The sequence below is a fragment of the Biomphalaria glabrata genome, chromosome 15, assembly GCF_947242115.1.
Source record: "Biomphalaria glabrata chromosome 15, xgBioGlab47.1, whole genome shotgun sequence".
Taxonomy (NCBI): domain Eukaryota; kingdom Metazoa; phylum Mollusca; class Gastropoda; family Planorbidae; genus Biomphalaria; species Biomphalaria glabrata.
Window position 1 is genome coordinate 4352729 of NC_074725.1, and position 13282 is coordinate 4366010.

Consider the following 13282-nt stretch of genomic DNA (forward strand, 5'->3'; position numbering starts at 1 on the left):
AATGTGATACCTAGGATCCTTCTGTAGCATCTCAATTCCATTGCTAGGATCCTCCTCTCTAGCTCTGCAGTCAGCGTCCAAGACTCACAAGTATATAAGAATGTGACCATGACCAGGGAGAGCATCAGTCTGATTTTGGTGCCGAGAACTATGCCTTTTGTCTTTCCATATTATTTTCAGTTTTGAAAGTGCAGTAGTGAGGTTTCGTTCCCTCATCTGAGGCAATAGCTCCGAGGTATTTGAAGCTGCTAACACTAGTCAGCTTTTCACCTCCAATACTGATGCCACTTTGAAAGCCCTGTTGGCTATTGCTCATAATTTGTTTTTTGTTGTTTTTTTTCGGCATTCGTTTGCATACCATATGCTGCGAAAGTCTAGTCTATTCGCATCACCAAGTCAGCTAGTTCTTCTTCTGTTACTGCTAGGTCATCTATGTCGTCCGTAACCAGTCGGCAGATTAGACCAGTAAGTCGTTGCCACGTCAGAGGTCAGTGTTGGAGCCTACTATAGCCATTGGTCTCTCTAAACTATTCCTCGATATTAGAATTTTTTTCAGTTTCGTTTTCTAGCTTTATAAATTAAGTTGCAATGAAATCCAGGTTTTTGTTTTTTCTTGTAGTCTTCTTCTCCGAGACGGGCAGCACAGAGGGAAGACTTCATGCCTACAACATTCAATGCAAATAACCCATTCGAAACAGTGCTTTATTTTTCTTCAAACATATTTTAGACAGCTTTAATGTTAAATAAACATTTGTTTAGTTTTTATATCACAATTATTCGTGTTTTTGTTACAGCTACCAATTGTACAAACTTAATAATATGAATATTAACAAAATCCACTTTTGGTTGGTCTATAATGATAGAATTGACTATGTTGCAGCTTTGGCTTTTGAAGTGGGGAAAACTCCCAGACGACTGGACCTATTAAGACGCTGCATTTCAACCTCCGCCGGCCGCAGTCAGCCCACCCCAGTATTAGGTCTACTTCTTGTCCAAGAATCTGTTTTCTTTGGCTAGTTGCAATTTCTTGACCAGAGGCAAAGCCACCACTAGCAACACAGCAGCGAGGATGTGCATGGTGCCAACGTATTGAAACGCCACCACATAGTTCTCCGTCCATTCGATCAACGCCCCTGGGGAAAGATAAATGTAATTGATTTAACAGTTGCTTCAAAAAAGATTCGTATAAAATAGTGCACGCCTATTGGTGCCATTAGTCGTATGTCAACAAATATAGCTTTTTACAAAGCTCTTATCAACTCACTCTTTCTGTCTGGTAAAAAGTGTGTACACGTTATTTCTCCTACACCCATTGTCTTATCAAGTTGAAACTTCGCACAAGTATTCGCTGGCATAGACAAGGCATGAATAAAAAAACAAGTACTCTATTCGTCAATTAATTACTGGTAATTACTTCAATTAGTTTGTTTATTTTTTTAATACCAAAAAGGGAAAGTAATCCTTCCGTATTTACAGAGTTGTGGGCCTGTATCTTGTTCAACTTCACTGCTATTTCTTTAACTACTACACATTAGCCAACGAACATGACAGTTAACGATATACACTTGATAAAGACTTTCTACTGCTGCAAATGATACATTTATTCATAACTTGGAAGTCTGTCTAGTCCTCTCAACCGTCGCTATTTATCTGTTTATAATACTTAAACAACCTTCTTCTACGCTATCGCCATATTGCTCTTCTTGTTCGCCTATTCTCTTACGCCATTCGTCTGTCTGACTACGTCACTACTTTGACCGTCGCTAAAAACAATAAACAATATATTTGTCACACCATACCAACATGGCTTTAGGAAATATAGATCATGTGAAACACAACTAATAGGACTAATTGATGATTTTTCAAAAGGTTTAGATAATAGTGAACAAATAGATGCTATCTTACTAGATTTTTCTAAGGCTTTTGACAAAGTTCACCACCATAGTTTGCTTAAAAAATTAAAATATTTCGGCATTAATGGTCCACTGCATCAGTGGATTAAAGACTTTCTGATAGGGAGAGAACAAACTGTAATAATAAATGGCTCTAAATCAACACCGATAACAGTAAACTCAGGTGTACTTCAAGGAACAGTCTTGGGTCCACTACTATTTTTAATTTACATAAATGATTTACCAAATTGCATTACTTCAGGAACAAAAGTCAGATTATTTGCAGACGATTGCATAATATATAGAACAATAAAAACAACACAAGACACAGTTATTTTACAAAGAGAATTAGATGAATTACAGAAATGGGAATCAAATTGGAGCATGTCTTTCCACCCAGAAAAATGTCAGTTGTTAAGAGTAACAAAAAAACTAAAACAAATTAATGCCACTTATCTTATTCATGGCAAACCAGTATCACAGACTAAAAACGCAAAATACCTAGGTGTTATAATAAATGAAAAAACTGTCATGGAATCCACATATTGATGAAACTACAAAAAAAATCCAACAAAGCATTAGGATTTATTAAAAGAAATTTCTATAAATCAAATAAGAACATAAAACATAAGAGCATAGGATAATCCAGTATTTTTGTAGAGCAACAAATGTTACATTACTTGGCTAAGAGGCTCACCAGTTTTGTTAAGCCTATAAGCTGAATACACCATGAATGAATTTTCCTATTTTAAGAACTCCAGTCAAAACAAAACCTGACACACACACACACACGTATCGTTTCCACAAGTTGGTTTATGTGTGTGTTTGTGTGCGTATAGAGGCGAAGATGTGTTTACACATGTATATTGACAAGTCTGTATGTGTGTTTGTATTTGAAAGGATGGTGTTTGTATGAGTTAGCATCTATATCTTATGCTCTTATAGGAACAACACGGTGAAACTATTGGAAAGAATAATGGAAGTTCCCATTTCAGACCTTGCGATCTATGGGGCCGATGTAAAGATCATCTGGGGCCCATGGTTAACGAGGGTGTCATGTGGCCAGCATAACGACCAAACGCTTTTCCTTTTTCCCAACTAATGTCAGGTACCCATTAGAGCTTAATTTAATTAGATTTTAAATCCCAGTCTTCACAAGGATTCGTACCAGGGATCCCTGGCTCGGAAGCCATGCGCTTTACCGCTCAGCCACCGCGCTTCTATAGGAGAGAACAAAACAAAAAGGTCATATCCTTATTCACTATTAAAGTACACATGTTTACCTCAGACCTACTTCTAGGAAATTGTTAATAACAGTACCTGGAGAAAACAAAAGAACGCCATTGAAAGTCCAGATCATAAGCTCGTTGTTTGTTTACTGTGACTAAAGCGAATTTCCCTAACCATGACTAGCCAATGAATACAATGTTGAATGGCAATGTCTGCTTTGAATACTTGTGTTCTTAAATGCAGGGCCGGTCCTAACAATTGCGGGGCCCTATGCGAAACTGATTGCGCGGGGTCTAGTCTGGGTGGGAATAAGGATAATAAGTGAAAATAAGTATTTTGTATTAGAAAAAAAAATTGGCTTTGAATTTTATTCATTCTTTACTAAGTACAAAATTGCGATCAAATTAACTTTACTTTAAGAACCTTGCGTTTTCTGCAATGAATGACACCCACAAATGACAATTTAGTCTATTTTTCAGGAGATTTTTATGAGTTTTCAGAAGATTTTAATAAATTCACGAGATTTCCAGGAATTTTCGTATATATTTTTGCAATTTAATAATAACATCTAGAATTAGCCCGGGGCCCATTAAAGCGCGGGGCCCACTGCGACCGCATAGGTTGCAGTGGCCTAAGACCGGCCCTGCTTGAATGCAATGTTGAATGACAATGTCTGCTTTGAATACTTGGGTACGTGAATACAATGTTGAATGGCAATGTCTGCTTTGAATACTTGGGTACATGAATACAATGTTGAATGACAATGTCTGCTTTGAATACTTGGGTACATGAATACAATGTTGAATGACAATGTCTGCTTTGAATACTTGGGTACACGAATACAATGTTGAATGACAATGTCTGCTTTGAATACTTGGGTAAACGAATACAATGTTGAATGACAATGTCTGCTTTGAATACTTGGGTACATGAATACAATGTTGAATGACAATGTCTGCTTTGAATACTTGGGTACATGAATACAATGTTGAATGACAATGTCTGCTTTGAATACTTGGGTACACGAATACAATGTTGAATGACAATGTCTGCTTTGAATACGTGGGTAAACGAATACAATGTTGAATGACAATGTCTGCTCTGAATACTTGGGTACATGAATACAATGTTGAATGACAATGTCTGCTTTGAATACTTGGGTACATGAATACAATGTTGAATGACAATGTCTGCTTTGAATACTTGGGTACACGAATACAATGTTGAATGACAATGTCTGCTCTGAATACTTGGGTACACGAATACAATGTTGAATGACAATGTCTGCTCTGAATACTTGGGTACACGAATACAATGTTGAATGACAATGTCTGCTCTGAATACTTGGGTACACGAATACAATGTTGAATGACAATGTCTGCTTTGAATACTTGGGTACATGTTGAATGACAATGTCTGCTCTGAATACTTGGGTACACGAATACAATGTTGAATGACAATGTCTGCTCTGAATACTTGGGTACACGAATACAATGTTGAATGACAATGTCTGCTTTGAATACTTGGGTACATGAATACAATGTTGAATGACAATGTCTGCTTTGAATACTTGGGTAAACGAATACAATGTTGAATGACAATGTCTGCTTTGAATACTTGGGTACATGAATACAATGTTGAATGACAATGTCTGCTTTGAATACTTGGGTACACGAATACAATGTTGAATGACAATGTCTGCTTTGAATACTTGGGTAAACGAATACAATGTTGAATGACAATGTCTGCTCTGAATACTTGGGTACACGAATACAATGTTGAATGACAATGTCTGCTTTGAATACTTGGGTACACGAATACAATGTTGAATGGCAACGTCTGCTTTGAATACTTGGATAAACGAATACAATGTTGAATGACAATGTCTGCTCTGAATACTTGGGTACACGAATACAATGTTGAATGACAATGTCTGCTTTGAATACTTGGGTACACGAATACAATGTTGAATGACAACGTCTGCTTTGAATACTTGTGTACATGAATACAGAGTAAAAGAAACAATCGATCTAGAAACTGTGGGGTGAGCCTCCCTAGAGAGGTGGGGGCGTGCGATTTTCTGACGTGGAAAGGGGAAGGGGGGCTAGTGAAGCTGGTCAGTTTATTTTTCAAGGGACCAAAAAAAAAAGCATTCTCTTTGTAGCAATAAATCCATCCTTGAATATTAAGAGTAGAATGACTGTAGGTGCAATACCATGAAAGTTTCATGACCAGCTACTGCTACCTAATTCTTTAACTTATCCTATACGCCATCATCATCATCATCATCATCATTCCTTTGGGTTCCTCATGGAACAAAAACACGCCACTCTCCACCGTCTCTTGCTAGTTTTTTTTGGTGGTTTCCCAGCTCTTCTCGGTCCTCTCAGCTTCTGCTAGTACACTGCGTCGCCATGTTGCCATCAGTAATAGGGATGTAAAAAAATTTCATCTTCTTAGATCTTTCCTAGTCAGGTGGAAGGCGGTAAGCTTCCGTGAGCCTTGAAATCCAATACTCTTCGACTCAACACTCAAGACAATTGCAGAAAGCTATAGCGTAATGCTAGTGTCAAACGAAAGACGATATTGAGATATGAAACAAAAAATATATCTTTATTTTACTTTATATAATACAGACTTTACTTTAAAAAAACAAAACACTTTCAAACCCCAGACTGTCGGCGAATATTGTAATAAAAGTTATATTGAGATTTTGTTCAAAGGAGAAATGTGTTCAAGTCATATATAGTTTATTTATTTCAAAATACAAATACAATACGCCTACATCGGTCCCGTTGTACTCGCTGAGAAGCTGATTGGAGATACGAGCCAACGACCGAGCAACAAAACCTAGGTAGGCGTGAACGAAAGGTTGATTTTTATTTTTATTTTTTTTTTGCTTGGCGGTTTGTGCCACTGGTTAAAGTTTGAGAAACACTGGTGTACAGGGAATAATATAAATTGGTTAACATGCATGACTAGATGCATGATGCGTAGGACGTAATCACCTTCTTTTTTGAAGTAACGTCTGTATTATATATGATAAAGATAAATGTATATGGGATATACATATACAGGTCGATCTATATAAAAGCAATTCTATAGGCAGATGATGTATAGGACATCTGTTTCTGTAACCTACGGTTAACAAGAGTGTCAAGTGGCCAGCACAACCGCCTTTACTTTTCCCCAACTAATGTCGGGTACCTTTTAGAGCTGGGTGGACTCAAAGGTACCCAAGGATCCCGAAATTAAAAATCTCAGTCTTCTCCAGAATTCGAACACGGGACCCCCGGTTTGGAAGCGAAGCGCTCTACCGCTCACCCACCACGCATTACATCTATGCAGTAGCAAATATTTGTGATCGTTTTTATACTTACCAACTATAAGTTGTTGTATTGCTATCGAAATGCTAAGAAACAGACTGCACATGGGCAGCACCTTAGAGAGGTAGTTAATGCCAAGTGTCTCCACAATTAAGACTGTGTTCAAACTGCCGCCTATACTTCCAATCAAACCCTGCATGACGGAATACATTATCAGCAATTCTAAAGTCACAAACAGCCCAAGAAACTGACTAACTACACCTATGAAGAACAGAGATACGCCCATGATGATGTTAATTTTGATGATCTTCAAATCCACGAAAAAGCCGGAGAAGACTCTGGAGACCATGTCGCAAGTGCCGGAAACAGTCAGCAGTATCGCTGCGCTCTGTGGTTCGATTCCCACGCGCCTGGCATACGATGGTAAGTACATAATCGTGAGGATACCACCGTTCGTCAAACAGTAAATACAAAATATCAAAATGACGAGGTAGTTTTTCAGCAAAGGGAAATTTATAATGACTCTAATCCAGGAGGTCATTTTATGGTGATTTTTCGTGTTGGACTTGTCAGAGAGAGAAGCGACATTGGTGGAGATGTTCTCTTCTACGGTTAGAACATCGATGGCGCCACTGCTTCCTATAGAGCAAGAGTTGGATCTCCAACGGTATGGTCGTGTCTGGGCTGTCGGGACTTCATAAGTATCCTCTCGATTGTAAATGTCATGGTCCTTGTCAGGGACTTCCTCAACTGAAGCTTCTCTGTAGGTAGCGAGCCTGGTGACTTCCACGTTATCCATTAGAACTCTCTTGCTATCTGCTCTGTTGGTGTACGATGTCTGTAACGAATGTATACTTGGAGGAATGGGGTCCGTTTCGTTTTTTGTATGCTGCAATGCTGCGATACGGTCGGCATTTTCTATGCGTTCCACATATTTATTATCTGGTACAGTTTCGTGGTCTTTTAAAATGTTTGTAATATTTGCAATGCTTTCTTCATATGCTAAAAGTGTTTTTTCCTGTGTTGGTTTGCTATGTGAATTCACGTGATCTGCAGAAGTGATCGCAAATGGTTTATCTATATGTACTGAATCCCCAGCGTCACCTTCTAAATAGTTTTGATTGGATATTGTAATCAAGGCGCCAAGAATACTTTCAGAAGCATTCTGTGGAAAATGAGATTTCTTTTCAGGATCTCCGGTTAAGGCTGAACCATGATCTTGGACAATGTTGTTGTCGATGGCTGTCGTTGTGTAATCAATCGTTGATATTGTAGAGTTTTCGCCCTTTGAAATAACAGCGGGTTCTTTATGTTTAAAACATAAAGACCCGTCAGAGTTTAACCTCTTGGTCGTACTTTGTTTTAACTTGGAAATATCGTCCGTTTCTAGTTCCACTTTGGGTAAGCTGGTCATGTGGTGCGGCTCCATGGAATGTTCCTTCAAGGGATGTTCCCTCTGGAGATGTTCCGACAGGGGATATTCGTCCAGGGGATGTTCAGGCAGAGGATGTTCCGGGAGAGGATGTTCCTCCAGGAGATGCTTCTCTTCGTGCGTTAGAGCTTCTTCATACTGTTTTGACAAATTCTTCCTTTTTCTATAGCTGCTTATCGGTCTGAGTAACATGGTGGCCAGTACAGCGTGCATCTGATGATTAGATGTAGAAAAATACATTTTTTTTTTTAATTTTTGGAATTTTGAATTTTGTAATAATTACACGACTGTACAAATGATATAGACTTACGTATTAATGATATAGATCTACGTATTAATGATATAGATCTTCGTATTAATGATATAGATTTATGTAATAGTGATATAGATTTATGTAATAGTGATATAGAGCTACGTACTAATGATATAGATCTACGTAATAATGATATAGATCTAATAATAATAAGGCTTGGGTCAAGGCTGGCTAGTGAGTTTGGTTTGGGATGGTGTTTGGGAAGTTGTATGGGCTAGAAGTGTCCGCCTCAAAGGAATCAAACAGTCCTGATGTAAACTGATGTAACCCACACGGTACACAGCGCCACGATGCGTCGTTGTTGCCTAAATCATATTACACAGGTGTATTCATATGGAGACATGATTAAAGTATCGCCTTTTTCGAAAATACGTTAACAATTTTTTTTTATAAAGCGTAGAAAGGTCCCTTGAAATTGTTCTTCTTACTTATATCATTACATCTTGTATTCTTATCAAAAGGTCTAAAGTATTATTATTGATAACGGATTGTTAAGTTTGCTTCCAAGTGAACAATGACGCCTAATGTTTTTTTTTTTAAATGTTTGACTTCGAAGTTAAACGATTAAAACAAGATCATAGGTTGACTATTCCAGGTCCATAGCTGAATTTGACGGGGGCCGCATATGAGTTTGTTTGATAACACTAACTCTCTTTGTAATCTTGTTACACTCAAATTTATTTAGTTTTGTTTTGATTTATATGGTTCTGATGTTCTTCAAGAATTAAAGAGTATTAGGTCACACACAGTCTAAAGCACATACCTCACGACCAGGCAGTTATGAAATTAGATACAAGCCAATAATAATAATAATCATTTGTCTGTTTGTGCGGAAGGTGTGTGTGTGTGTGTGTGTTGTGAACATTCCTGGAACTGAGTAGTTTCGTTTTGACGCTAATTAGTCTCTCAGTAAAATGGGTTCCTTGTTTGTTTATTTTTCGCCTATTTTTTCTACTGAATGGAGGAGACAAATATTAAGGAAAGGGAGGGAGAGGGAGGGAGAGCATGACATAGCAGAGACTTGAATAGAAACTAGAAGAGAATTGAATCGCATCAAGATATGTCAATGTTAGACTGGGAAAAGGCCTAGGAGAAGACCTCTTTCTTTTTTTTAATAAAATTTTCCCCATGTGTAACTAGCTTTAGATATATTTATAATAGAGGCGCATGGGTGAGTGGTAAAGCGCTTGCTTCCAAAGAGAGAGTCCAGGGTTCGAATCCTGGTGAAGACTGGGATTTTTACTTTTGAGATCTTTAGGTTACCACCCAGCTCTAACCTGACATTAATTGGGTTAAAGGCGGTTAGTCATTGTACTTGTCATGACACCCTCGTTTACCGTGGGTCACAGAAACTGATGACCTTTACATTATCTGTCCCATAGATCACCAGGGCTGAAAGGGGAACTTTACTATATATATATATATATATATATATATATATATATATATATATATCATGGGCGTAGCCAGGATTTTTTTTCGGGGGGGGGGGGTTTGGGGGGGGGGATTTTTTCTTCCCCCCCCCCACGCGGAAAAAAATTATATGTATTTATGTGTGTGTGTGTACATAATCTTTATTACATTCTGACCCTTCATTCTTTCGGAAGACGTTTATTGTGCCCAAGAATAGGTTCTTCCATGAGTTAGTGGAAAAATTGTAGATTCCCCGCTACTACTAGCAAGGGGGTCTGGGGGAGCGCTAGGAGCTCCCCCAGCGCGGGGCAAAGCCCCGCCGCCAAGCACTATTTCTGATATTAAAAACCAAAAAAAATGCATATTCTGAGGTATCTACAGTGCATTTTCCTTCTATTAAAAAGTTTTATTTCAAAAACCTAATGTGCTATTCTTACTGACTTAGATCCTCCCGCGCCGTTCGGAGCATTTGACGTCAAGCTGTTTCCATAAAATTCTGTCACTGGTAATGTCTCATCTCATCCCACCCGCCATGAGGACCTCCATAAATGAGTGGCGTCTGACCCTTCATTCTTTCTTCTCTAAAATAGGTACTTTCTGGAGTTAGTGAAAAAATTGTAAACTCCCCGTGCTTGCTAGCAAGTGGGTCTGGGGGAGCGCCCGGAGCTCCCCGAGCGCGGGGCATAGCCCCGCCGCCAAGCACTATTTCCTGTATTGAAAGCTAACAAAATGCATATTCTGAGGTATCTACAGTGTATTATCCAGCTATTTCAAAAACTTAATCTACTATTCTTACTGACTTAGACCCTCCCGCGCCGTTCGGCGTATTTGGCGGCAAGATGTTTTCACAAAAATCTGTCATTGGCAATGTCTGAAGCCTCTTCCCACCTGCTCTGAAGACCTCCATGAAAGTGTGGCGCTAAATTGTACTAGGATATCATTGCAACTCTTCTTATGCGCAATTCATTTTGTCGGAGAACATGTCCCGCAAACCTCATGCGTCGCTCTCGCACAATCTTACTAAGTGGTCGACTCCCAGTTCGGCATAGGATTTCCTTGATTTAGACCCGATCTCTATAACTGACTCCTAAATTCTGTCTTAGCCATCTTTGTTGAACCATATTTAGTGTTTTTCAATTTCGGCAGATGACTATTCACTGCAGTTTATTAATGGAGCCCAGCCACTGGTAAAAATGTGTAACCTCTCTTACTACCCTAATACGCTCTTGGAATTAAGTGACTGTAGTTTGCTTTAGATTTTATATCGAAAAGAGAAATTTTATCGTCAAAATCATCTGTTGGGGGTTTTCCACCTCAAAATGCTCTTTAGGGGGATCTTAAACTCAAAACCATCTGGAGGGGTTTTAAACTTAAAAAAAAAAAGCCATCTGTAGAAGAGGGGTTTAAACTCAAAACCCCCGATTGGATTGGCTACGCTCAAATAATTTTAGTGTGTAATTTGCTTTTTTTTTTATATTGAAGAGGTATTTTTAGCATCAAACCCCTCTGAATGGGGGTTTAAACTCAAAACCCCTTTTGGCAACGCTCATAATATTTTGAGTGCGTAATTTGCTTTTTTTTCTTACACTGAAGATGTATTTTTTATCCTCAAACTCGAACCCCTCTGGTAGGGGTTTTAAACTTGAACCCCCCATGGTAGGGGGTTTTAAACTCAAAACCCCTTTGGTTGTGCTGGGGCAAGTGATGGTTTAGTATTAAAAGCTCAACTAAAATAAAATAAAAGCAAAAAATCAGTCACTAAATTCCGACTCCCCCCCTTCGGGGGGGGGGGATTTCATTTCGGGGGGGGGTTGAACCCCAAACCCCCCCCCCTGGCTACGCCCATGATATATATATATATATATATATATATATATATATATATATATATATATAGAGAGAGAGAGAGAGAGAGAGAGAGAGAGAGAGAGAGAGAGAGAGTTAGAGAGAGAGACGGACGGACGGACATAATGATATATATATATAAAGAGAGAGAGAGAGAGAGAGCTAGATAGATAGATAGATAGATAGATAGTGTCACAGTCTTAGTTGACATTGCATGATCTAAAGTTCGCGTCATGTTAATAGATAGATAGATAGTGTCACAGTCTTAGTTGACATTGCATGATCTAAAGTTCGCGTCATGTTAATAGTTTAAAAGACACGTGGAATTCCTGATGTAGAAAACAGGAAGTAGAGTGAACAAAGTTGACTTTGAGTCAAGTCAAGTCAAGTCAGTAAGGTCTTGCTCCCGGTACAGGAAGGTTGGACGTTTCTTCCTAGACACTTGTATATATATGCATATAGCGTGAAAGTCGATGGACTAGTCATTGTTGATTAATAATATTTGAGAGTTGATTTCATAATGTGCTTATTGGATATTAAAGTATTATTCGTATTTCAATGGATATCTATAGTTGAAGCTCCTGTGTCACTAGTAGTAATTGTTCTTATTGTTACCCGCTGAGATGCGGACGTGATTGATACTTTTGATACCGCTGTTATGCGGATAGGATTATTACTTCTTGACTTGTAGCACTAACAAGGAGTGCAGTATATTATTATTATGTTGTAAATAAAATCTTCATGTTGTCTGCTGAACGGACTTGAGTCAGTCGTATAGTGTTTGTCTCGTCACGTGTCTAGAGCACTTCAGGAAGTAAGAACCCAGTATTACACCATTCAATCAGTCTCTAATATTCAACGCTCATTTACATTTTTGGTGGACAGTATGTTGTGTTCTAGACACGCACGGACTGAAAACTCAACACCACTCAAGCGAAACCAGTCACAAGTATTCAAGTAGATCATCATTGAACTAACCTGAGCCTGCACTTTTTCACCGGTTGACCTGACCCGTATTTACTAGAGTCCACTTTATCATTGACCAATTCGAACTTAACATCAATAGCTTGTATATTTTAAACCTGGTCAATGCTTATTTCTCCACTATTGTCGACATCTTGAGATTTAGCACGGCGTGACATCACCATCGGCAGAAACCGAAGACAGTTGATACATTTGTGTGGATGAAAAACTGAAGGCGTCGCTCGAAGACAGCTGATACATTTGTGTGGGTGAAAAACTCAAGGCGTCGCTCGAAGACAGCTGATACATTTGTGTGGGTGAAAAACTCAAGGCGTCGCTCGAAGACAGCTGATACATTTGTGTGGGTGAAAAATTCAAGGCGTCGCCTGAAGACAGATGATACATCGTTTCCACGTGAGCGCTCGTCACCAACGTTTGACACGCTCTTGCATTGTCGAGGTCTCACCTTACATTGCTATACAGAAGGTCCTCCATTTAGACCTCTTTTCACTTATGGTCATTCTATTTTTTCAGAGACTTTACATATTTGGATTATCTAAGCTGAAATTTTCCACTTAAGTACTGTTGGATTATTTATACGAATGTTCAAGTACTTTTGGATTATTGATCTTTGACGTTGAAGTTGGACTAACTTGTACCTATTGGCGCTCTCCTAGTCATCGTTGTACGCAGAAGAAATAACACGTGCCTGCATTACTACACTTAACTTTTGGATTATCTTATTGGATTATTTGGATTACCTGTTGGACTTGTGTTAATTGTAAAGGTCAAGCGGAAATATTTTTTGACATTACTTGAGCATTTGAGCCATCTTATGGCATATGACTGGATTATTTTACTACTACTT

General features: G+C 38.6%; 1 protein-coding gene across 1 annotated transcript in view; it reads right to left on the reverse strand.

The window, feature by feature from the left end:
* Positions 1-686: 686 nt before the first annotated feature.
* Positions 687-13282, reverse strand: part of LOC106072193 (uncharacterized) — a 24369-nt gene continuing 11773 nt past the window's right edge. The window contains exons 5-6 of the mRNA XM_056012854.1: positions 6503-8093; positions 687-1133 (exon numbers count right to left, since the gene is read on the reverse strand). Coding sequence (XP_055868829.1) covers positions 982-1133; positions 6503-8093 — 1743 coding nt within the window. The 3' untranslated portion in view covers positions 687-981. The remainder of the gene's footprint in view (positions 1134-6502; positions 8094-13282) is intronic.